Source organism: Lepisosteus platostomus, chromosome 2 (genome assembly GCF_059453375.1).
Source record: "Lepisosteus platostomus isolate fLepPlt1 chromosome 2, fLepPlt1.hap1, whole genome shotgun sequence".
In the NCBI taxonomy this organism is placed as follows: domain Eukaryota; kingdom Metazoa; phylum Chordata; class Actinopteri; order Semionotiformes; family Lepisosteidae; genus Lepisosteus; species Lepisosteus platostomus.
Window position 1 is genome coordinate 60646650 of NC_142612.1, and position 25909 is coordinate 60672558.

At 39.2% G+C, this 25909-nt stretch overlaps 1 protein-coding gene across 2 annotated transcripts in view; it reads left to right on the plus strand.

Moving 5' to 3' along the window:
- LOC148676670 (uncharacterized) overlaps positions 1–25182 on the plus strand; it is a 66754-nt gene extending 41572 nt beyond the window's left edge. Inside the window, exons 26-53 of one of the 2 annotated variants that reach the window (XM_088610948.1) lie at positions 63–251; positions 636–804; positions 1401–1493; positions 2976–3080; positions 3410–3504; positions 3970–4120; positions 4671–4784; positions 4905–5072; positions 6600–6689; positions 6830–6964; positions 7397–7495; positions 8497–8586; positions 9273–9412; positions 9987–10113; positions 10446–10526; positions 12818–12916; positions 13060–13107; positions 13648–13833; positions 15668–15798; positions 17457–17529; positions 17888–17959; positions 18444–18563; positions 19416–19514; positions 19610–19822; positions 20858–21035; positions 21621–21735; positions 23384–23556; positions 24335–25182. In XM_088610948.1, the coding sequence (XP_088467074.1) occupies positions 63–251; positions 636–804; positions 1401–1493; positions 2976–3080; positions 3410–3504; positions 3970–4120; positions 4671–4784; positions 4905–5072; positions 6600–6689; positions 6830–6964; positions 7397–7495; positions 8497–8586; positions 9273–9412; positions 9987–10113; positions 10446–10526; positions 12818–12916; positions 13060–13107; positions 13648–13833; positions 15668–15798; positions 17457–17529; positions 17888–17959; positions 18444–18563; positions 19416–19514; positions 19610–19822; positions 20858–21035; positions 21621–21735; positions 23384–23556; positions 24335–24422 (3441 nt within the window). In that variant the 3' untranslated portion in view covers positions 24423–25182. Of the gene's footprint in view, positions 1–62; positions 252–635; positions 805–1400; positions 1494–2975; positions 3081–3409; positions 3505–3969; positions 4121–4670; positions 4785–4904; positions 5073–6599; positions 6690–6829; positions 6965–7396; positions 7496–8496; positions 8587–9272; positions 9413–9986; positions 10114–10445; positions 10527–12817; positions 12917–13059; positions 13108–13647; positions 13834–15667; positions 15799–17456; positions 17530–17887; positions 17960–18443; positions 18564–19415; positions 19515–19609; positions 19823–20857; positions 21036–21620; positions 21736–23383; positions 23557–24334 lie in introns of those variants that run through there. The other variant, XR_015928055.1, reaches the window with a different exon arrangement.
- Positions 25183–25909: the final 727 nt, after the last annotated feature.

Genomic DNA, 25909 nt, shown 5'->3' on the forward strand with positions numbered 1-25909 from the left:
GTGTAACTATTGCTCATGCCACTGCCTATCTGCTGCTGTGACTCATTCTATCCCTCTTCCAGGGTCCTGTAGGACCAACAGGAGAAAAGGGACTGCAAGGACCTAAGGGAGACCAGGGCCACTCTGAAGAGACCTGCGAAAGAGGGGATACGGGAGACTATGGGCTTCCTGGTGACCCTGGAGAGGAAGGAATCCAGGGAAGATCCGGATACCCTGGACTCCCTGGTGACCCGGGTCCGATAGGAGATCCGGTCAGTTCTTCCACTGTCGCATTCTCCTTAATTCCCAGTGTGGATTACTGTAGCGACCATTTCTGGTCTAGGATTTTACTCACAGAAGAGGACAGACAAATGTATTGTCCTGGAATGGTTTTAAAAGCTAGCTCCTGAAAGAGTGGCTTTAGAGAGAATCCTGTTAAAAGACCTGTTATTGGATTGACACAGCTGTCCCTGGGCAGGTTAGTGTTATGTTACACAGCATGAGTGATGGTTTTTATGTAATATTTGGAAATTTGTTTGTTTTTTTTTTCCAGAAGCTGAAAGACATTTATCAATACTTCATAAGTTCACACATCAGACTGTGTTTAATGTATTTTTCATCATTATTTAGCTTCTTTACCTCTTTGTTGTTTGCAGGGGCCTTATGGCCCGAAAGGTGAACATGGTCCCCCTGGAATCAGTGGGCTCCGGGGTTCCCCTGGACAGCCAGGGGAGAGTGGCGAAATGGCCATTGGACTACCAGGAGCAGTGGGACCCAAAGGCAACCTTGGAGAGCCCGGTCCGATAGGGAGTCCTGGAGATCCAGGTAGGTAACTGAATGTGGCTGGTCCTCACTGAGGAATGCAAGGGACATTTAGACACTTCTGATCATCAGTGATTGGAAAGATAAAGGTTTGATCCAGAATAGTGTCATTAAAAAATGTTGAATGTGTTGAATGTCAATGCTGCACACTGACCAAACCTGTAGCTCCCCTGCTTATTTGACGGACTCCAAGACAGGCAATGCATGTTTGACTTGTAATGCATGAGGCAGAAATCCATCACCTTCCTTTGCCGGGAAAAACAAAATCCCAGATTTCAATCCTATTTAAAACTGTTGGAATGTGCAGTTCACTCCCTCACACCAATATCCTCATCAGAGCCTCTATTGGAAGTTATTATACTATAAGAACGTAACCTGTAAATGTGCATTTCAAAACTGTGTGAAATGTGTATCACATCCTACTTAAGGTGCTCCTGCAGCTTCTGAAGGTTAAGGGCTGGGTGTTTTTATGTTTTGGCCACTGAGATTTCATCCTGTTATATCTATAGATCAGATTCAGGATCAGAGTCCACAGAATATGAAGCTACACTGTGCATTGTTACACACCTTGAATGTCTGGTAATATCTTTTATTCCCAGGAGAGAAAGGGGATCCAGCAGGTCCCGGATTGAACCCGGGGGATCCTGGGGAAAGGGGTGTTCGTGGAGAAAGCGGGTTTCCAGGTCCGCGTGGTAAGTCATTGTAGAATTCTGCTTTCTTGAGCCTGAGGCCTTGAAATCATACAAAACAGCCTGTGGATCTGTTCTGGCACTGGAGCTTTTCAAGGGTTCATCAGTGTACTTAGCTTCGTACAGGCAAAGGACATGATGCCTTAAAGTCAAGGTTTAAAAATAGCCATACTGTACATTCTACCTAGAGATTGTAAGGCATAAAAGAGACATGGAGGGAATTAACAAATATTTTGTAGGTACTACTAAAAATGGTACTGTATCAGTAATTATTGAATCCTTCTATATCAACACCCAGGAGTCATGAAAGTGAATTTGGTCAAATGTACTTTAGGAGAAGAGAACTGACTTCCCATAATGGGTGTGTTGTAATATCCTTTAGATTTATTTTCTGTTGGGGAAAGATTTTGAAAGGTTGTGTTTAGTTTTTGAATATTTTTTTAACTATTCACTATAATCAATTTATTGTATGGACATCACAAATCAATGTGCAGCATTCATTTATGAATTTTAAACAATATTGACCTTTACGATGTGAACAATGCAAGTACTATTGTTAAGCTTATTTTTATTTAGATAAGTGGAACTGTACAGAAACCTGGAAGTTCTAAGCTCAATTACAATGTTACTAAACAAGCTGTCAATTTTTTACAGTGCCTTCCAAATGTATTAATATCCTAACATAACAGAAGTAACAAATATATAACAGAAAGATTTATACAGTATATGGATAATATTTTGTGGTTAAATTCTAAAATCAATTAAGTTGAGGTTTAAAGAATGAGATGGCCCATAAAGAATGTTTATTTTGTGTGCAGTTAACCATTCCTTTGTTGATTTGGAAGTGTGCTTTGTATTGCTTTCATGCTAGAATGTCCATTATAGTCAAGCTTGAACTGGCTCTCTGACCTTATTTAATGGAATACTAAGTGAAATGTGACCCTTTTGTTTTCTAGAATTCAATAATTAACTATAAATGACATAGATCTGTGTAAGACTATTATGATTACAGTATAACCTTATTAGACCTTTTGAAGCAAGACAAATTATCCAATCCATAACTCATTCTGCCATACAATGTTTTATATTCCTATGAAACGTATGTTTCAATGGAGTTATGAATAAATCTTGAGACACAGTAACTAATCTGATGCTCCCCAGATACGTTGGTCCACTGTGACTATACAGTATGTATCCATCTGCTTATTTTAGCAAGTACTCTAAATTTTAATCCTATCATTGTAATGAAATAAAAAGAATGTTCAGAGTGAAAACAAGAAAGTATGCTCTGTAAGAACACTGTATCAAGACTGAATTATGTTTCTCTTTAAGCATTATTTAATGCATATCATATCAGGAAATGCAAAGAGAAAATTTACCCTCAGTTTATATTATTAGGATTAAGTTGTATACAGGTAAAATTAAACACAGACAAATGTATGCCCGTGGGTACTTATTAAATGCATTTGGTATTTGAAATTACAGGAGATCCTGGATCAATGGGTCTTAAAGGTGAACCTGGTAAATCTGGCCCTAAAGGCAAAAAAGGTGAAGCATCAATGGGACCTTCTGGCCTTCAGGGTATTAAAGGTAAGAATGAAAATACTGTATTCAAATAAATACATTAAAAGGGAGCTGCTTTTTCTACAATCTTATAAAGTTCAAGTCAAATAGTAATCAGTCTTTTGAGATTCTTGCTGCTTCTCATCAGAAAGGGAACTCGATGCCTAAAGCACTAATCTTTTCTTGCTCCTGCATTTTGTCACAGTGAATATGACCAGTCAGTAAAGAGACCTTTTTTTACTCAAGTAACAACTATTACAAAGGCCACACCCTGTGGTGTTGTAGCAGAAACCGATTCTGCACAGGTTTGTAATACTGTACTGTATGTAAATCAAAATCTGGTCTGATTTTACTAGGATTGAAAGGACAGCATGGACGCAAAGGCTCTCCAACAACAGGTCCTCCAGGAAGACAAGGAACTCCAGGAATCCCCGGCACACCAGGGCCAAAGGTCAGACAAAACCAATAGGATTGTCCTTCTCAGTGATGCAAGCTGGACCGTAAAGACAGAAGCACCTGCAGATATAAGTCTTCCTGCATATACTAACATAGAGTAACCATCAAGTACTGTTGGTTCCATTACTCATTTCTTGTGTTTTTAATGTCTGAGAATGTATTGCACAGGCATTTACACTTTAGAATTGAACTAATGAAGGTAGCACAGCAGTGCAGGGGCTAGTATTTCTGCCCCTTTTAGTTTCCTCTCACAGTCTAAAGACATAGCAGTGGCTTCTGGGAAAATTGGCTCTGCTGTGAGTGTCTATGTGTGTCCGGAGAAATTGGGACTGGAGTTCCCCTTCAATTACAAACACTTAAATGTTTTGTCTGTTTTCACTGTTGGATACAGTACCTACTGTAGGATTGAGGTCCCTCAGCTGCTGGCATTAGGGTTTTTATTTATACTGTGCATGTATAGGGTGATCCAGCCTATGGTCCTCCAGGGCGAGAAGGCAGACCAGGACATCCAGGGGACAGTGGGCCTCCAGGTCCTGCAGGTGATGCTGGACTGCCTGGAGAACCTGGATCGCGTGGATACCCAGGGCAGGCCGGCTCTCTAGGAGAGAAAGGTAGATCTTTCTGTGACGCTTGCAAATGGTCTACATTGGTCCTTAAGAACAAGATCTGATGCTGAAGGCTCTTCAGTGGTGTGTGAACCTCCTGAGAGGCATAAAAAACAAAAAAAGTATGTTGGGATTGATGAACTGCAGCTCAACTGCATGGTGAGCACAATTAGCTTTCACCTTCCTGGCTTGAATTTGAAAGAGTATTACCCAGTTGAAATGTCTTCAAACCTAAAACTTTTACAAGGTGTTGGAGCAAGAGCAGGAGACTACTGCAGAATACAAATCATCTGAGTCTTACATATAAGTAATAGGTATAACAGTATAAGTAATGTTATGTTTCTCAGGTAGATAAGAGGATGAGGTACATATTCAGTAATGCTCCTTCTTCTCTGACCTTGGTTCTATGACTAATGTCTTGATACTCAAGAACACTTGTTCCTGCTCTCTGGCTGTTATACTCAAGGCATCTTAGAAATATGTTATTTGAACGAATAATAAAAATATATTCACATATACACTATACACTACACATTATGATGTCTCTCCTTTTTAGGGAACAAAGGTTGTGGAGGAAGACCTGGTGAAGAGGGGCCCATGGGGGAATGTCGTGCTGGATCTCCAGGCAATCCAGGCTCTCCTGGGCCAGATGGGGCCCCTGGCTTCCCAGGTGTGTAAACGGCACTCATTTGCTTCTGACATGTGGCAGCACCCCTTCAGAATTTCACTGACTGTTTTTATATCAAGCTACTTTCGGGTCATTTGTGACATGTTACTGTTGCTATTCCAGGTGTTCAAGGACAGACAGGAATTACAGGGGAGAAAGGCAGGCCAGGAGTCGGGCTCCTGGGATTGCCTGGACTCAATGGACTTCCAGGGCCCAGAGGGCTTCCAGGTTGCCCAGGACTGCCTGGGCACAGAGGGTTTAAAGGTCTGGATGGTTTACCAGGGATGAGAGGTAATTCACAATATTTAATCGCTGGACCAAGAAACATTGTTAGTCACATTAAAGCTAAAACATTTAAGTTGGAACAGCAAGGTGCATTTCCCTTAGTACAAATATCCTTTAACATGTGAATATGAGGACAAAGACCATTGTCTCTTGTAGTTTAAGTAGACATGTCAGAATGCAACTTCTTATCCTCTCACAAACAGAGGACGTTTACCAGAGTTTATGCACTTCTGGTACCAGTGGAAGTGCCTAACAAACAACACAGAGCATCCCATTGTGTCATCTCCCTTCTCATTATTTTCTCTTAAAGTCTAAAAGGGAGTGAAAATGCGAGAAATAATCTACTTTAATTTGTTGTATATACTGTAGCAGCTTTATTTAAGTTTTATTTTTATTCTGATATTCTTTACTGTTCTACCATTTTGTGATGCTGTTTGATAGTCGTGTTTACCCCACTTGTCAATATTATCACATATCACAAAATCTGTGCCTTCATACTGTAATAACTGGGTGCCAGTAGAAGACACAGTGCATGCTCTTCTTTGGGTGGAACTTCAGGCTTAATCTTTATAGTTCAGCACCCATGAATCATAGAATATAACAAACTATAAAGTAGGTCTACATTGTAGCTAGTGGGTATCTTTTTATTTCTATCTCAGTTGAATAAATTGTAATAAAGCTTGCAACCCTGCTTAATTATTTATATATGACTTTAAGAATGCTCCCTTCATTAGACCTTACTTGTACTGCCCATGCACCATTTCAAAGTATTAGTGTTGCTAGACCATGGTACTGTGCCATTGGTACAGGAAAATATGAAGAGTTATGCTTGTGCCATCATCACTTTATCTCCTGAAATGCTAATACTGTACCTTCTCCTGATGTTGTGTGACACTAATGTCGGATAGTTCAAACAAAGACACAAAGAATGTCATCGAAATAGAAGATCCCCCCTGAAATCCAAAGCTTTATAGTAAGTAACCATGGCCATCTAACATATTATAGGCTCTTATAAAATACACATAGAAAACGTCCTAAAAAATTTAGCAATCTTGTAAAAGCCTTTTTTTTTCTTGTCCACTAGTATGGATTTTTAGATGTGAGCTATATTAAGAATTGACACATAAGAAGTTCTTTTCTGCTGTTTTGATAAGCCTGGCCACCTTTAAGGAAGATTCTCCTCCTTCATTGTATTTAATCTTTAATTCATGTTTATCTGCTATAGGACAAAGTTGTTTGACAGACCTGACTCTACTGGTATCCACTGCATGAAATGACACCCATCAAAACTCAGAATTAGACCTGGAATTTTAACAGAGGACAGACAGCTTCTATTCAGTACTTGTTGGTTCTCATTTTATTGTGCCTTAGTTCTTCTAGTGGTGATATATTCCTGAATTATTCATCCTGCTCTTCAAACGTCGTCTACAAATCAACTTTGTTATGACATCAACATATTTGACATTTTATAGCCACCTTTGGCAGAAAGCAATTTCTTACCTGTCTCATGCAATTTTTCCCTCATATTTTTAGGTCCAGAGGGAGAACCCGGAGCCCAGGGCCCCATGGGGCAAGTAGGCAAAAATGGAACTTGTGGTCTTGCAGGCAAACCGGGCTGCATTGGTAAAGAAACGTAATGTTTGTATTCCATAAATTATTGTTAAAGCATTGGCACATCAACCGCAGGGTTGTCAGTTCCATGGAGAATCTGCTTTTTAATATTTTGAATGTTGTACTCAGCTGCTTGCTTTAATTTTCCTCAGGTGACCAGGGGCAGGATGGACCAAAAGGATGCCAAGGTGAACAAGGGGATGCGGGTGATCAAGGTGACCCTGGGCCCCCAGGACCTCCAGTAGTGTTTGATAGTGCTGGCCCAAAAGGAGACATGGGTACACCGGGTGAGTAGATATTTCGATATGAACATTTTTCAGTATCATAAACCTGCTTTTGGGTGGTGTGCTGGCATTAGCATTGCTGTCTGGCAGCACTGGGACATAGGCTTCAATTCTGGACCTGGGCTGCTATCTGAATTTTATCTGCGTTTGTATAGTATATTCTCCCCGTGTTTTCTCTCGCAGTTCAAAGACATATTGGTAGCTTAATTGGCTTCTAGGAGAGTTAACCTTGGTGTGAGTGTGTCCGGTCCAGCATACATGACACCTTGCGCCCATTGCTTGCTGGGATAGGATAAAGTTCCCCTGCAACAATGAATTGGAAGAAGCGGTTAGAAAATGAACTGATGGAGAAACCTACTTACTGTAATGGATGACAGATTGTCCAGAGTATTATTGCAGTAATGATTATGCTTTATGTAAAAATCCCTCCCATAGGATCTTGTGGTCTAACTGGAGAAAAGGGTAATCCAGGATTACCTGGGACAAGGGGACCCTGTGGAAAAAATGGAGTACCTGGATCCAGAGGCAGACAAGGTAGGTTTATGTCAGAACTGCACTATGAAGCAACAGTGGCAACAGATACACCAGTGTCCTTAGAGCATGAATTCAAACTTTCAAAAAGATTGCAAACAGAGCATGAATTCAAACAGATTTTCTAAGGAATTCCTAATTCCTTGCTATTGTATCTGTAGAGAAGGGAGCATAACTGAGACCTTTAGACAGACTTTGAATTGACAATCATTTGGGTTTTGTGCACTAATGTCTTGTCTCTTCTGATGCCTGATGCTTTGTCATGCGATGATCAGGTGAATATCACTTGACCATTTGTAATGTCATTTAAAGGGGGTTTTCATTTATTTGTCTGCATCACTTTACATACAGTGATTCCCCTGAAGGCTTGGATAAAGGAACAGGTTCCTTTTGAGGAACAGAAATAACCAAACTATAAGTCAAGGTGAAAATATTGTCAAGAAAAAGTTTATTTGACGTCTAAAGGAGCCATTTTCAGTCAGTGCTGTATGTGTTTTTAAACAGGTAGATGATGTCACGCAATTTACATTGAAAAGCAATAATCCCTTATATGGCAAAAATCTTGCTAAGTTAGCTACCCCAACGTGACTTCTAGATGACCTTGGTCAAAAAGTACTAGCTCCATTCCTCTTAGAACTCTGTTACAGACAACTAATATGACAAACTAACACCTAATCTTAATTTAGTTTATATGAGAAGAAAACAAGACAAACATTTGTAAAAACAAACCATGTTTATTTCTGCTGTTGCATTTATTTTAAAAAGCAATCTAGTATTACTTCTGAATCATTTAATAACAAATAACATAATTCTTTATTTTACAGATCATGAGAATCATAATGACTACCACTGACTCATCTAATGATGCTCAGAAACACACACTGTTCAGTGTAATAACAGTGTCACTAAAGTTTCTGCCAGGCGTTCATTCTTGAGTAAAACAAATAAGGAACTAAAACCAGAGAAAATGTATCAATAATTTAAAATATTGCTTCTATCCTTAGGTCCTCCTGGAGATCAAGGTTCACATGGAATTCCAGGAATGCCTGGAATGCCAGGATCACCAGGAATTCCTGGACCTCCAGGGTTACCAGGTTGATAATGCATGTTGTTTACACATCACCTAGCCTTTCAGCCAGTTACCCTTACATCTTTAAATAAAAACAGAATTGTTATGAGGTGTAAAAATGGAAACCATTAGAACAAGTATTACAAAACCCGCAAAACAGTATTAATGTACTGAAATACTTTTCCAATGCAACATGTGTTTTTGAGTCCTTATTTATTCATAATGGAATACCAGTTATTAAAGTGTATGAGCTCATTATTGTAAAGTAACTGACTTTCAAAATATGATATGAGCTGAAAAATCCATAGTCTTTGAGCAACAGAATGGAAAACTCAAATGTTCCTTGTCATAAATATTGGCAAATGAGTAAATTGACACCGAAATTGTTGGTCTGTTACAAAATAGACCAAACCTTTTGCTGTATGATGACTATCTTCATTTCAAGTTTGCAGTTGTTTAGTATTTCTACCTTGTTTCTTCTTTGTTGAGATATCATTTACAGAAGTTAAATCACAGTTTGCAGTGATTATTTTTAGTTAAGAAGAAAAATCATCACAGCAATATTTCAATTCCAGTTTTTTTCTAGGTACTAAAACACGTCATTGACATCAATATGTACAGTAGTGGCAGATCAAACAAGATTAAACTTTAATGATATGAGCTACAATGATGGGATTGGTGTCATTATGCCTCTTGGTCTTCCCTCATCAGGATGTAAAGGAGAGAAGGGACAAAAGGGAAATCCCGGTATTATGGGACAAACAGGGGATCCTGGTTTGCAAGGGTCAAAAGGAGAGAAAGGAGATCCCAGTTTCCCAAGTTTTGGCTTTCCAGGCCCCTGTGGACCAAAGGTATTGTAGACCATTGTTTTTTAGCTCTATTCTTTAGAATCTAGTAATGATCCAGATTTCCATTTCCAGCAGTGGAAATACATATTTTTGTCTTCACTTCTTTCCATTGCAATGTAAAAGGCATCCATGTTTATATTACAGTCTCTGATTGTTTGTAAGGATTGTTTGTTGGACATCAGAAAAGATCAAACCTTTTGCTGTCTGATGAATATTTTCATTTCAAGTTTGCAGTTCTGTAGAAATTCTACATTGTTTCTTCTTTGTTGAGATATTATTTACAGTAGTAAATTCAGTTTGCAGTTATTATCTTTAGTTAAGAATAATACATCTTCATTAGAATAATATTGAAAAGCATGTCTATAAAGCACTAAGAAATATATTTACTTTCTAAAAGCCAATGAGAGGAAGAGACTGTAAGCTCTCAAGAACAGTGGATAAAGGAAAATAATCTTGCTTCCTACAGTATATAAAGTTATATGGAGTAATTACTGCTAACTGAAATTCAACACTCAGGCAGTGGGAATCTCATTAAAGGTCCTAATCTCGCAGTGTTTTCCGGGCTGTGTTTGAACAGGGAAGTGATGGTCTCCCAGGCATAAAGGGAGAGAAGGGGGAGAAAGGGCAGCCTGGATGCCAGGGAACCGTTGGACGTGATGGTTTGCCAGGACCAAAAGGAACCTGTGGTTTACCAGGACATCAAGGTTTTCTTCTATCATTCACATTGGGCTTCTTGTTTTGCTAATGAAGAATAAAGTGGGTGTCATAGGTTAGAACCACTTCCTTTGCAGATTAGAAGACAGCACTAGTGTCACCACAGGTGCACTCAGAGGATTCCTCTAGTGTCCTCTCTGCCCCGCTTGGTGCTACAAAGGGTGCTTATTAATTGAAATGCTCAGCTTGTCTACAATAAACAAAATCCTGATCTTTTGTATCCTTAAGTACAATTACTTTTATTTTGCTGATGTATTTTGGCTCTTTCTCATTTACACTGAATGCACTTTTTTATCAAACTCCTCTTTATTGTCTGTTTCAGGACCTCAAGGCCTGCCTGGGGAACCAGGACCAGATGGATGTCCTGGTCCTCCAGGTCCTGCAGGGATAGAAGGCCCTACAGGTAAGCAGAGAGTGACAGTGTTTAATGTAACATCCTGATACATTTCCATTACACTATCTCTTTTCTCCTGTGCATTTTCGAGGCACTAGTTCACTTAGCCCATGAACTGGAGGTGATCTTAGTCCTGGTCCACGAGTGCTAGTGTATCCTGGGGTTTTTGGTCCAGTTGGGTACTTAATCACTATCAGTTCATGACGAGTTTAATTGCACTAGCTTAGTATGTCAAGGCTCCTCAGGTGCATACAGTATGTTTTAAAGAGACCAGGAAATCCTGCTGACACACCAGCCATCATCAAATACTTTAATAGGCACTCTAATTCAGTAGCACGTTTTAGGCTCTTTTTCAACCATATAGTTGGTTAAACACATGACCAAAGTTAACAATAGTTGTTTTTGTATTCAACTATTTTTATATTTTTACAATGAAACTTAGAAACGGGCAGCAAAATGGGGCAGTGGTTAGCATTGGGTTCAATTCTGGACCTGTGGTGCTATCTGCATGGAGTTTGTATGATCTCCCCATGTTTGTGTGAAATTCTTCTAAGTGCTCTGCTATCCTCCCACAGGTAGGTTAGCTGGCTTGTTGGATAATTGGCTCTGGTGTGAATGTGTGCGTGTCTGGCTGTGTGTGCCTTGTGGTGGACTGACATCCTGTGGTGTGCCTGTCGCTTACTTCAATAACCTATGACTCCCCCTTGACCCTGTATTGGAAGAAATGAGTAGAAAATGGATGGATCCTAATTTTATTTTTTTCACTAAAACTTCTACGAATGCCTCTAAAGTCCCTCAAAATAGATTAAATAATTATTCTATAAATCCTCCTTATGTAGTGGTACAAAACTTTGTGCAGAAAATAAAAAAGGCTTCTAGTGTGTAGAATATAGCCTTTAGATCTTTTTGTTGACAAATTTCTGTTGTGAAATATTTGGAAAATACAGCTGTATTCTCTAATAGTCTAAGATATTATTTACAGTGTGAATCACTCCGATGTAAATGCAAAGGGAGTGGAAATACTGTATGTGAAGTGTATGAAACATGGCTTTTTAATGGCCTTTCCCTTCCTTTCAATTTCTGAAGTGATTTAAAAAAAGGGCATTTAAAAAGAAATTAGTTGTATTCAAATCCTAAAGACATCACTCAAGGCTTCAGTAGTTCAGGTGGGTACCTGCATCAGCATGTGTAGGCTGCAAAGGAACAAGTAATTGGTTTATTCCATGCTGAAAAGAGAAGAACGAAAACACGTTTCGGCTACACCCAAAGACACAGCCACAGCCAAAACGTTTTGTTTTCTTTCTTTTCAGCATGGAATAAGCCTATTACTTGTTCCACTCACAGCTTCAGTTTTTGAGCTTTGAGCCAGAATTATGAATTAATATAATTGACTAAATCACATTTATTTACTAACCACATGACTTTGTCATCTCATTACTGTATGTTGCAACATAGCCAACATTGATTTGGCTGTTGTATATGTCTGTGGGCTATGTAGTTCTTCTACACTAAATTTACCTCTTACATTCACAGTATAAACACATTGCATATACTGTTGGATAAACACTTTTAAACAATCATCATGTAAAATAACCAATATACTGTAAATATAATAATAATTTTAATTGCTTACACTTACAGTATCTAGAACTTTTCTGGACACTCCACTCAAAGCGCTTTACAGGTAATGGGGACTCCCTTCCACCACCACTAATGTGCAGCATCCACCTGATCAAATATGATCAAACCATCTGAGACTCACATTTTTAGGTTACTCTTCCACTTCAGTCAGCACTGGAATTGTAGTGAAAACAATGCAGTGTTAACTTCATTGTAGTGTCATTTGTATTTCTCTTGTTATTTTACAAGGAATTTGTTTAAAAGGAGAACATCTGGAAGCCCTTACTACTGTCAGTGACTACTGTTATTATGGAAGTCTCTACTGTCAATGACAGGACTATAATACTGCTGACATGGGATCTTTAATGCACACAGGTAGTCAGGACCTCAGTTTAACATTTGCTCTAAAGGAGACCACCTGTTACCATGTGTGGGTTTCATCTTGGAATTTCTTATTCAAAGGGAAAAAATCAGTTTACTGTTCTATCTGAGCTGAGCTGAACTACACCAGTTACTCCAATCTGATTTTCCTTAGAGGTCTCCCATCCCAGTTCTGACCAGGTCCCGCCTCTCTTAAATGCTGAGATGTAATAAACTCATGCTCCAGTACAAATTCCTTGAATAGGTTCTGATCACAGACATGATCGGACCTGTGCTCTTTAAATTTCGTGATGTGACAGGTGAACAAGGACCACCGGGGAAGCCAGGCCCACCAGGATGCAAGGGTAGCCAAGGGATTGATGGAATTCCTGGCCGAACAGGAAAAAAAGGGGAAGCAGGTTCGGAATTTTAAATGTCTTAATTGTACTAACAGCAACGATTTTGAAGTGATGAACTTCTGGTGGTGAGAAATATAATTCTTAATCAAATATCATTGGATTACCATAAGCAATAATTAACCTTTTACATGTTTTCTGGATAGGTGTTGCAGAAGCCCAACCAGGCCTCCGAGGTTCAAAAGGCCAAAAAGGTGAGTTTAATATTGGAATTCCCTCTATATTTCCACATCAGTCAACAATATTCTGTTTCCCAGTGGGTTGTAACTCCCTGAGGTACTGCAAAAGAGCACAAAGATCAATAGAAGGTCATTCATTTCAGCCTCTGTGGTTAAGAAACCAGGATTTCTGGCCATTGTCTATACCACTGTAACAAAGAAAAACAGGCAGTTTTCATTAATAGATTGATCATAAAATTATAATCAATTACAATCAATTATAATTCATACAAAACTCTCCAGTCAAAATATTTATAAAACAACTCATTGTGCTATTTTACTTTAATTGCATACAGTGTGTAGATTGATAGGTCAACCCCAACCTCAAAAGTAATAAAGTATTTTAAGAGTACTGTACAGTATGTGCTGATTTTAAGGGCAGTAACATGTCTAACATGTTTTTCAGCATTTTATCCTATTTTACAAATCTAGAATTGTAGTCGAAATCTTAGGCCTCAGTTATGTTTTTTAACCTTGAACTGTTCTCGAGTTCTCTTGCTTTTGTTTTCTCCTGAGGTGTGAAAGGGGCAGTGGGTCCTCCTGGTTGTGCTGGATCATCAGGTCCATTTGGAAGTATAGGAGAAAGAGGGCTGCCTGGGCCCCCTGGGGATCCTGGGATGCCTGGGTTCCATGGTTCTCCTGGGCTGTGCATTGATGGGACAAAAGGAGAGAAGGGGCCTGAGGGGCCTCCAGGACCAGACGGTAAGAAGAGAAGGTCCACTAGACTGTGCAGCAAATAGGATTCCTTTCCTTACTACAGCAGGTCATATGCCCAAGTGCATCAAAATCCTCAGCAGCAAGAAGCAAGGCTTTTGATATACTGTAACAGATTCACTATTGTTGGTGGTGGCAGTAAGCCTCAGGTGACTGGCAAGCGATGCCAATCATATTATATCTGGGAACAAGATGCATATGTCACAATGCCATGACTTGGATAATCCAGAGAAAGAGAATGTTAACAGGTCTCGCAGTTTGGAAGGAGAGAGTGTTAATTTCTAGGACTCTTAATAGTGGTCAGGTCTTCTGCAGAGGGATGCCAGCATTTGGTGTAGCAGAATCCACTATTGTTAGTTAGGGCTTTGTAGCTTCAGGCTGGTAGATACCTGAAAGACAGTGATCAAAGGATAAACTATACTGTACTTGCCTCGTTACCATCTTATAAATCACAGCCACAGATCTCTGTTTTTTCTTCTAAAATTCAAGCTTTAACTACCCGATGCAGCATATTAATTCAGACATTTTTCTGCTTTATATTGAAGAAAGATATAAGATGCGAAGAAGGAGTTAACTGATTCCTTTCTGCACAAGGACTGGACTTCTTGTGACACAAGACATGCTAAGACAGGCTTAGAGTTATGGCAGGAAAGGGGGATAACTGATAAGGATTTCAGATGCCAGCTAGAACCCCCCCCCTCAAGGAAGGAAACCTAAAACTGACCATTAAGAGTGGACCCCGAGATGAGCTGAACTAGTGAGTTTTATTGCATGCAAGGAACGATCGGAATTGTTAAAAAATTATAGGTACAAAGCTCCAGTTTATAAAGCAAACAGCTGTTTCTGACGCAAATTGTTACCATGGTAATGGGGGGAGGTCACCTCTGTTCGGACAAGATCTTGAACACATTGAATGGCTGGTCTTATCTTCCTATAGTTAGGGAGTCTCTATCTAACACTTGGAATCTTGAATCAGTTAACTCTCATCCCTGCCATAACTCAAAAGTGGTTAAGCATGGAATGTTTTGTACCAAAATAAGTCTTTGTGCAGAAAGAAATCAGTTAACCCTTTTTTCACATCTTACAGTATATCTTTCTTCAATCTCCATGCCTTTGCTCTGGAATGGTGTCGAAATGTAAGGCTGGAAATGGCAGCAGAGATAAAACGACAGGATGACCAAACCTGGAAGAACTCAGAAATTAGTCAAAATTTGAATTGTTTAGAAATAATGAAACGCTTGGTTGAAGACAGACCGAGGAGTGGTATCACAGTCAATGTACAACAGTTACAGGGAAACAAGGGGTGGAATCAATGTAATTTTGAGGCTGAGTGTCTTTATAACCTGGCTTTCACAAGGAGTAATGAAGATATGGATTTCCACATGGACCTGCAGAAGAACCCTTGCCATTGGGACACAGTTTCTTATTCCTCTCTCTGTTTCCACATTATATATGTACATACTTTTTCTGGGAAATTCTGAAATAGTTTCTTTTATTTCATTTTGGACATCATGTATTGTCTGTCTTTTACACGTGGAAACGATAAAAGCAGTGCTAGTGATCTGTGGTGAGTCCTCCCTCGTCTGTAAAATCCTGATTCTGTGTGCTGTTCCAGTGTGGCTGCTACCAGTAACACACTTCCATTCATTGTGTCCACTCCTGTTAGTTTAGGGCTCTTCTTCTGCCTGTGGACATTTATTGAGCTGGGCTAGAATGAGGGTTTGTACCACTAGATGTATATTACTTAATGACAAGATGCTCAAAGGTGACTACAAATACTGTGATGAACATGAATATCCTTATTGTCTTGCCATTTGCGTAGGATTTCAAGGACTTCCAGGGCCTCCAGGGCCAATGACACATGGCCCCAAAGGAGACAAGGGGGACCCTGGCTACCCTGGACCTCCTGGCTGTAGAGGAATGGAGGGAGATCAGGGAGTTCTGGGCCTGCCAGTGAGTCACAACATCACTGCAATTACAGTAGTAGCTCCATCTATACCCTCCATCTTTCACCCAACATTCATTTACAAGGATACAACAGGAAAGAAAGCCACTACTTCAACATAAAATGAAAAACACTGAATCCTGGAATTTTTATAGGAATTAGGGTGTATATTTTCAGAGAACCTTATATCTTAATGAAAATATGTGTAGCAGATCTTCCTAATCAGATTGGATGGTGTGGAGGAGCTACTGTATGAGCACCAACCACCTTGTTAAGCTGGAGAAGTGTGGAAGTGGGCTCGGGACGGACCAACTAGGGCCGTCTCTAAGGGGGGCCCTCCGCTGGCCAGCCCAACCCCCCCCATCCTCAGCCCAGCTTCACACACCCATAAAAATATAAATACATGTTTAAATATTTTAATAAAGTGACACACAAAACTCTTATTTTAACTCAAGATGAAATCTATAGTGGGAGAGCAGATGCTTTATTCAAAACTGGAGGCGTGCCTCCACGCGTCATGGCAATCAGTTGCAAGCTAAAAGCTATTGCTCCATAACTGAACTAGCTTGGAAAAAAGTCAGCCGGTGGAAAAATGGCGGGCACAAGCAGAGACAGGGACAAATTGAGAAAATACTACAGTGGGTGCGAGAAAAGAAAAAGGAAGCAGCAGAGAAAGAATGTAAATGTGGCACTTAAAGTGCTTTGGAAAGGTTCGTTGTAAAAACCAGGAGTGAAGAAGTAACGGACACCGGTGGTGATCTCGACGATGACAGGGATGCTAGATTGAGACACCTGAAGGTACCGATAGCATTAGCAACAACGGTGATTAGTGGTTATGTTCGGTTCTGTATGTCTGTTTGCGCAGGCCAGTTAGGTAGCTATTTCATCACCTGAACACTTCTCCCTGCCGCCACCACTACACACAGACGGCCCTGGGACCAACCATGATGTTTTTCATCTTCCCATCTGTCGTAAAATTCATTCTCGCCTTTACTTTTCCCCTTGTCACTCATGCCGTAAGTTAACCAACTGATCCTGTTTGGCCAGGGAAACTTCTCAAACATGCCGAACCTGTGCTCCTGGCACAACAGCAGACAGTTTGATATTATTACTAAAGTCACACCTGAAGATTGAACTTGTAGTTTTCCATATTGGCTCATCACAGACTTTACATGTCTACTGTACCCCGAAATCAGAATAACAACCAGAACAGAATAACATGCAACCTCTGTTGTGAGTTCACCTCTTTCAAGGAGAGAAAACTGCTTCATCTCTCAACCCAGTGTCAATACTTCAGATCTGCAGCTCTGTTACATCTAGTAATCTCAAACTTTCAACGTATCCTATGTAATGGAAATCCTTTTAGTTAATTAATAATGTTATGTTTCTATTTTTAACTATTAGTTAATAGTTCTATCAGCTCTTAAAGTTTTCTACATTAGACAGGGCTTTGCAGTGTTCCTATGTATAGTAGAGGAGCTGAGAAAAATCTGAAAGCTTTGTGTAACTTCCAAGTTATTTGTGCATAGTAACAACAGAATATCCACCACAATATAAAATAATAACAACAAAAATAAAGATATTATTATTATTTAAAGGTTAAAACACTTTGTTTTCTTGACTGATGATGGTTTGGCCGATAGGTTGAAATACTGCTTTCTCACAGGGTGGTCAAGGCAGCCCAGGAAAGCCAGGTCCAAGAGGAAATCCTGGCCTTCCAGGGACACCGGGCAGAGATGGTAAGAAATTCTGGTCCTTATTTTTCTTGTGATCTTTATGAATTATTTAGAAACTACTTCAACAAGAACATTCTGTGTTCTTTTAAAGTTGTTATCTGTAGTAGTATTAATGCTATTAATAAGTTATTTGTCACTATTACTATTGTTCATGTAATTATAATTTGCATTATCATCATCAGCTGCATCACCATCATAACCTTACAGGTTCTGTTAAAGCATCAATATTAATGATAGACAAGGAAAAAGAAGAATACTATATGTACTCTTTTGATCTAATCCCCGAAGAGCAAGTAATGAGAGGTTATTTCTGTCTCTGAAAAGAAATGAAGGCTTAATACTGTGAACTGGACTGTTTTAGGTGAGCAAGGTGTCTGTCTTGTGCCCGGTCCAAAGGGATGCAAAGGAATGAAAGGGCCGCCCGGACTGCCCGGTATGTAATGTCTTTTTGATATTTAAAGAAGTTTTAAGGTGTGAACATCTACTGTGCTCTGTATACCCCTTTAATAAAGTGACACTGTGGGCTGGTTTGCGTTATTTCTAGGCTATATTTATTAAATTCTTCATGCTAGGCAGCTCCATTATTAGAAGTAATCTGGGTGTGTGAAAAAAGCTGTAAATGATTGATTTACTGAGGGCAAAGTATATCTTGCAAGTGAATTTTTGTTTGTAGTCATTCGAATAGAAAGTAAAGAAAAAACATGAAAAGAATATCACATGGGATTCATCACTTTATGTCCACAACATCAGAGGCATTTTCATATTTTTCAATAGTGAAAAGGTTGCTTAAATCAGTTTCTTTTTCTTTAGTTTTATTCATTTTCCTCAATTGCAAATGTCATGTAAAAGTTTCATTCAAGTAAGCAAACATAAACTCGGATAAAATATCACCTGGTGCTTTTTCCGTGTAACTCAAGGCGACCCCGGTCTCCCTGGAGAACTTGTTCTGTTGCCGGGTGACCAAGGAGATAGAGGCCCACCCGGAAATCTCGGGAAGCAAGGTCCACAGGGGAAACCAGGGCTCACGGGCCTCCAAGGTAAGAGTTCTTCTCCTGTCTATAACTACAGCTACAGTAACTACAGTTCATACAACTTTGAAAAAGCTGTTCAACTCTTCCAATATTGAATATAGATATATATATGATACATACAGTATAGAATCAATATTGAACAAGAGACTTTTCAAAAAGCAAAGGTAATTCCTAAACCAAATAAATCACCTGGTACCACTTACTGGGCTATATCACAGCTCTGTATTTTACCCTTTTCAACACTTCACATTCCAACCACTACGCCACCAGCATGTTACTGTGCTGCCAGAGGCCATCTGATTGAGGCTGTTGCATCAACCTTATGAACACTGGCGAGTTTTCAAACTTAGGTTCCATCTTTCAGGGGTTGAGAGAAGCGAAAACAAAGAGGTAGCGGTGGTAGGTTGAAAAATTGTCCATCAATTGATAATGGTAACCTGACCATAATCACCTGACCATATTAATTCATCCACTTCCCCTTTCTTCAGAACCCGTGGAAGAGGTCCTCAAGATCCATCAAGCAATCAAAAACAGCTGTGTTATGTGTGTGTAATCTGACATATTGTTCAGGGGACTGATTTAAGATTCTAGACTTGTTAGCGCTTTACAGTTTGTATGTGACAGGCAGGCCCTGCAGTCACTCTACATTGGAAAAAGCAGGTGGTCCCCAGCTGTGGTCTGCAGAGTCCCACTGTCCATCATGTATTACAGTTTAGTCAGGTCAAGGAAACCGGAAAACCCTGGATCCTGGAGAATAGGAGTTGACAAACTTGCCTTCTGCATGAAGAACGATTTGGATTTGGTGTTTCCATTGCTCCATTTAACTTCATTCCAAACTTTATTTACTTCAACTGACAGGACTCAAAGGGGATGAAGGATTGCCAGGCCGTATGGGTTATCCAGGGCACCCTGGGCCTGCTGGTGACAAAGGAGATCAAGGTTTTCCCGGACTCAGAGGTTTGAATGTCATATAGCCACCTATGGTTATATTCTCTGCTTATCTTAATTCTTATTTTTTTTACAGACAAGATTTTTTTTTTGTTTCCTGTAAGGGTCAAGAGGTGATCCAGGTCCTCCAGGTCGTAAAGGGGCTTCAGGACTCAAAGGTGCCATAGTCTGTAAGGAAGATAGTCAGAGTTTTATATTCACTCGTCACAGCCAGAGCAAACACATTCCTCCCTGCCCTGAGCGAAGTGAGAGGCTCTACGAGGGCTACTCGCTCCTTCTTGTGAATGGAAACAGCAGAGCACATGGACAGGATCTAGGTACATATTGTATTTGTATTTTCCTGTATTTTCCAATGTTTGCTTTGCTGTCTCTGTCTTGCAACAGATTTAACTACTGTACATGTACATATCTAATTAGGCAAAGTTTATATTTCTTGGTTCTGCACCTCAGCTGTGAGAAGGCCAAGAATGTTTTATTCACTCCAGGCTTTGAATGCTACTGTTGGAATCCTCTGTACAATTCCTCTGTTTTGTTTACAACTTGTCACTTAGCAAATATCTTTTCTGTTTGTCTGAAACAACACCAGTGTCCTGAGGGATTTCCCTGCTTAAATTGTGCAATCTAGCTGACCTAAATTTCAACCTTAATTTGATTATTAAATGTAAGGAATAATAATAATAATGTCTTTATCTTGCCCAGAATAAGCTACTGTAATGGCTTGCTTGCTGGTGTTTTCACAAATCTCCTTCAAGGGCTAAAGCATTATTATTGGACATTCAGATTTAACTGGAACTAGTGCACTTGGACACAATCATTTCTTTATAAAGTAGCTACAGTACCTTGGTACATTTACCAATTTCTGTCGACTTCAAGAACTTTACATTGCCTGGTAACTTCATTTCACAAGTGCTTGCAACCAGCATCCACACTATAATCTAAAATCTACAGACTTTTATTTCTAATTCTTCCCTTCAATTGTTTCACTTTCCACTGCTGAGCACTTTGACTGTGAATATTATATTGTTCTAGCAAGATTGAAAACGTTTTTTTTGCACGTATTTTGATGCATAATTTGATTTAATTGTGCATTGTGTTTTCCCGTGTACAGTACTGCGCATTCAAATATGATATAGTAAGCTACAAAACTAATAATCAGGAAGAATAAGAATCACAATAGACTTTCTAAACTGTGGAAACCCCAGCAACAAAACATCTGTTGGAAAGTGAATCTCACTGAGGGAGAAAACAAGCCAAGGATCACTGAAAAGACTTTTCCACACTGCCTTGTCCTGCTTAACTACTGGAGTTAACTTGTAACTGCTTCAGTTCAGTGCAGATATCATGTCTTGCAGGTACTCTTGGAAGCTGCCTGCAGCGGTTCTCGACAATGCCCTTTTTATTTTGCAGCACCAATAACACATGTAATTATGCCTCAAGGAATGACTATTCCTACTGGCTTTCCACTGATGAGCAAATGTCAGAAGACAATGCTCCAATCATGGCTGAAGGAGCTGAAAAATTCATCAGCAGGTACGACCTTAAAGTGTTCTATTGTGGATCATAGTGCTGTGGAAGACAAGAGTATGTTTGTGTATTGTGAAACCTCTTGTGTGCTTTGCATCTTTATATAATTGTTGGGGAAACAGTAATACAGATTTCCTTAATCCTTGTAAGGTTTGATATACAAGTAATATGCAGTACATCAGAGCTGTTTGTGCAAGGTGAACATGTTTGCTACTTTGTAGAGTGGGTAGTTAATTCACAAGCAGAACTATTTAACTGCAATTCTATTGTATGTGAATTATTTTCCAGTAGTCTTTCAGTAGAGGGTGGTGTATCATGGATGGGTAAGTCTCCTGACTCATACATGATTGGTTCAGTCCCAATGCAGACCCTGCTGTTGTACCTTGAGGGAGGTTCTGTACCTAACCCCATTTGCTCCAGTCCACCCAGCCACAGTATATAAATGGGGACCACTGTTTGGGCTCTTTGATGAACTGGTGTCCCATCCAGGAGGGAGACTCATGCTCTCTTTTCAGTATTCCTATTCTTTAAATGAAGGTACTGCACAGCAGTGCATGATGACAGCTGTGTAAATGTTTTTTTTTTAAACAGGTGCACAGTATGTGAAACTCAAGCAAATCTAATAGCAGTTCACAGTCAAACATTTGAAATCCCCAAGTGCCCAAATGGCTGGGAATCAGTGTGGATGGGATACTCATTTGTGATGGTAAGAAATCATAAAATCTTAAAAACTATTTAATAGTTTCACAAAATGATTGCTTAATCCCTTTGTGGTGAAATTTGTAAAGGAATTTGTTCTACTTGTACTAATGTTATAGTCTAAAGATTGCTGGTAGTTTCTGAAAATATAATGGAATATACATTAAAATACAGTATTATTTGAATGGTACTGTAGGTGATGTGTTTTTTGTATAGTAAAAATGATATATGGTTAGCTTTTTATATTCAAACATTTAAATACTTTCTATCACTGCTTCCTTACTGTTTTGCTTTTTTCAAGAATTATGTCATATGCAGTTTTGCTTTCAGTGTATTATTAGAAAAATATTTCTGCACATCTAGAATTTGCTTAAAACACACTTCTGCTGTTTTTCTTGTTTTTTGGCTTACTTCAGTGTCATTTATGTATATTTGACTACATTAAAGGAAGCAGCAGTCTTATAAAGAGTTCTCTGGGAGACATCTTTCCATCTTAAATAAAGCTCTTTATTAGGATGCTCACAGCTCTAGCAGTTAGCAGGACATAACATAAAAGGAAGAACCAGACTTGTAGAAGAGAATCTCTCAGGTCCCTCTGACACTTTCTACCCCTCCAGCCAGTCCAGGATGAGGGACTCCGAAATACACAGAGTGCTCTCATAATCCCCATTACAGTATGAGGAATAACAACAAAAAGGGATGGTTATAAAATGTTTTGGTATTGTGTGATTTGGTTTAATCTGCTTGGCTGAGGGACAGCTCACTGGCCATTGGAAAGGGGGGCTAGGACCCCCAGCTGAACCAAGAGGAACCCCACTCCACCAATGCAAAAAAGGAAAGATGAGAAGAACTGGAAAAATGGAAAAAACTGATAGAACGTACTGTATTTTCAAGATATTACAATTGGCACTGTTGTATACATGGTACGCCTCTGATGACCAGTGACCAAGTTGCTTAATTAAGAAGTTAGGAATGCCTGGATGGATTGCTGAGGAGGAAATCCTTTCTGAAATAAGTGGCCAGTGAATTGCTTTGTGCAGAATCCAGATTTTGAAAATGCTCTTTTTATGAGATATCCTGGGATGTGACTGTCCATGATAAGAAATTGATTAGTATAAGTCATTTGAGACAATGGGGGAATCTCAAGAACATCTTGGGGGCTGACCACCCTTTACTGATGATACATACTGTACAACTGGTGCTTGCAACTAAGAGATGCTCACTCAGAGTATACTGTATGTACAGTAGCTTTTGAGAAATAACATCAGGATTAATAGTGATTTAGAACAGATGAGGAAAATTGTCTTGGCTGTCGTCATCCCTCCTTGAACTTCAGATTACCTCTAATAATCTAATCAAATCCACTGGCACCCAGGTTGCAGTCATCATTACATCATCTTAATTATTTGTGTAGCAACTGCTAAAGGAATGAATGGGCTTCAGTCATGTGGGCTGTTGCAGACATGATCATTATATGGATGTCTCGGTGCAGGCTGTTGCAAAAGGTTTTTGCTTCATAGAAAAAAACAATCCACATCTTCACACCTTGAATAATGGCCAGGTATTTCCAAAATTGGTGAATGAAAAACCTAAAGTATTGACAAGCTTTCCGCCAACCATACCTTTTCCTTACCTTTTGTGCTAATGTGCTGTAGCACACAGGGGCAGGGGCTGAAGGCTCGGGACAGGCACTGTCTTCTCCCGGCTCCTGTCTGGAGGAGTTCCGCACTGTCCCCTTCATTGAGTGCCATGGCAGAGGAACCTGCAACTACTACACCGACTCCTACAGCTACTGGCTGGCAACTCTGAATCGCTATGAAATGTTCAGGTGAGTCCACAGTATGCCTTTTAATGTATTAGAAACATGGTTAGATAAGACATTCTTCAGTAGAATTTCATTTGAAGTACAATCCAAAGTGATAAAATGTTTGGGGCTTCTGAAATTGCTCAACTGGTTAACATGCTCACCCGAGCACAGGCCTAGCTCTATGATCATGGAGATCGTGAGATTCAAGCCTGAGTCGTGGAGCTGGGCCAGAATTCCACAAGTACTGACACACCATTGGCTGAGGTGCAGTCTCCAAAGGACATGCCTCTTCTCCAATTGGTGCTGAGCCTGAATGAGGCTATGCTCCCTGTGATGTGTCAAAAGATGATTGGCTCAAAGATGGGCAGGCCAGAGGAGCCTGCCTCACTTCCTCTTTCTCCCCTGTGTGAGGTTGGGGGGTTAATGGCATCATGAGCCAAAAAGTGACACACTACAACTGTCTAGTCTAAAGTGGGTGAGTATAAATAAATGTGGGTGATTCTAAATTTTAAAGTAAAAAAGAGGTGATTATAAATTTGGAAATGGGCTTGATCAAACTGTCAATGTAACTTTTATTGTGTTCATCTCTGACATTAAATCAGATTTCTTTGTATTGGAAGTCCTTGGTGCCTGATGATGATTAAAAAAAATTGTTTTATTCTCAAATCATGCCAAATTAATTTGCTTAAAATGATTACCAGTAAGGATAACCAATTAACCTAATATTTTGATGTTTTGTATAATTTGCCATAACACACTGTGATGTAAAACTAAAAGTGTACTTCATTTTGTCCCACAGGAAGCCAAGGCCTTCAACATTGAAAGCAGATCGCTTTAAAAGTATCATCAGTCGTTGCCAAGTCTGCATGAAGAAGAGCTGTTGTTAAAAGTTCTATTCACAGTGATGGTGTGAGATTCTATTGGTACTTATGCCAAAAGGATACACTGAGGAATAAAATGGGTATGGATAAGCTCACTAAAGACTCAGGATTCTCCAAGTTGCTTGACATGCTTCAAGCATTTCTATATTTCATATTTGTCTGCAACAATATGTACTGTATATACATGGGCAACCAGGTTATTGTATCAAATATAATACACAAGGTGGTGCTACTGTTTGATGTCCTGGAGGTTTGCATTTGTGTATATTTAATTAAGCAGGAAGTATTTACGTGAAGAAAAGTACTTTCATTGCTGAAATAACATTAGTCATCCTTCTTGTCAACCTGCTGTACTAAATAAGAAAATCAAAAAAGGTTCCTCCAACATGAAATCTTCATTTTATGTATATCATTTGAAAATGTAGTTTATTATATTTCAGATGTACAAGCATACTGTGTTTTTGCACTTGATATAAATAATGTAACTACTGACTGGTTACTACTGAATTGGTTCTGCAATGTTAATTTATTACTGCAGTATATCATTGTTACTCAGAACTAATGTGAGACAGTATTAGTGTGCAATTTCTTTCGCCATCAAGGCAACTGAGTTTTAATCAGCGAAACTTAATCCCACAGGCCGTTTCACTGCTGATAAACAGTTTGAAATCTACATGTACTGCACAAAATATTTTATGTACAAATTTCATGTATGAAAATATTATGAATGTATTCCTGTATATTAAACATGCCAAGTTTATACTTCTCTGTTTTTGTACACAGAGTGCTTTCTATTAATTTAATTTAATTGTAAAAAAATCTATTATCACTAAAACGCTGATTAAAAATCATTATCAGAAAGGTAATGTACAGTAAAGGGTGGCAGGAGTTTAGGCTATAACGGGATGCTAACAGAGCACACATACTGTACATATCCACACAGCAGCAATTAATAGGCTCCAGTTATGGCAATAAGAAGGATAACAAATGAGAGGAAGCCATTTGGCCCATTTAGAGTTTTTAATAAATAGTAGCTAATAAGTCCAAGTAATACAACCAGGTGTTTCCTGAAAAAAAACAAGTATCATCTTTATCCACATGGCTGGGTAGCTCATTCCTGACAAAACCTCCCAGAACATCCAGTTGCAAACAGCAAGAAAACTAAATACGTTATAAAACTATCTTCGGACAACATGGTCCATTTGAAAATCAAAACATCTTTACACACATCTTTAAATGTGTGTTCTGGGCCAGGTTCACTTAAACCTGCCTAGCAAACATGTTTCTGAAGAACCAGACAGCAAGAATACATAAAAGAATAAACAATCTACCGAACCCACTTTAAAATTAGAGATCTGGGCTAAGGACTGATTTGTCATAGAACCAGACAGTGTATTTGATTTGCAAGTACAAAGCTATTGAGATATTCATAAGAGCTATTGAGTCATACTGTACATCAGATTATTACATTCTTACTATATTTGTACAAAGTT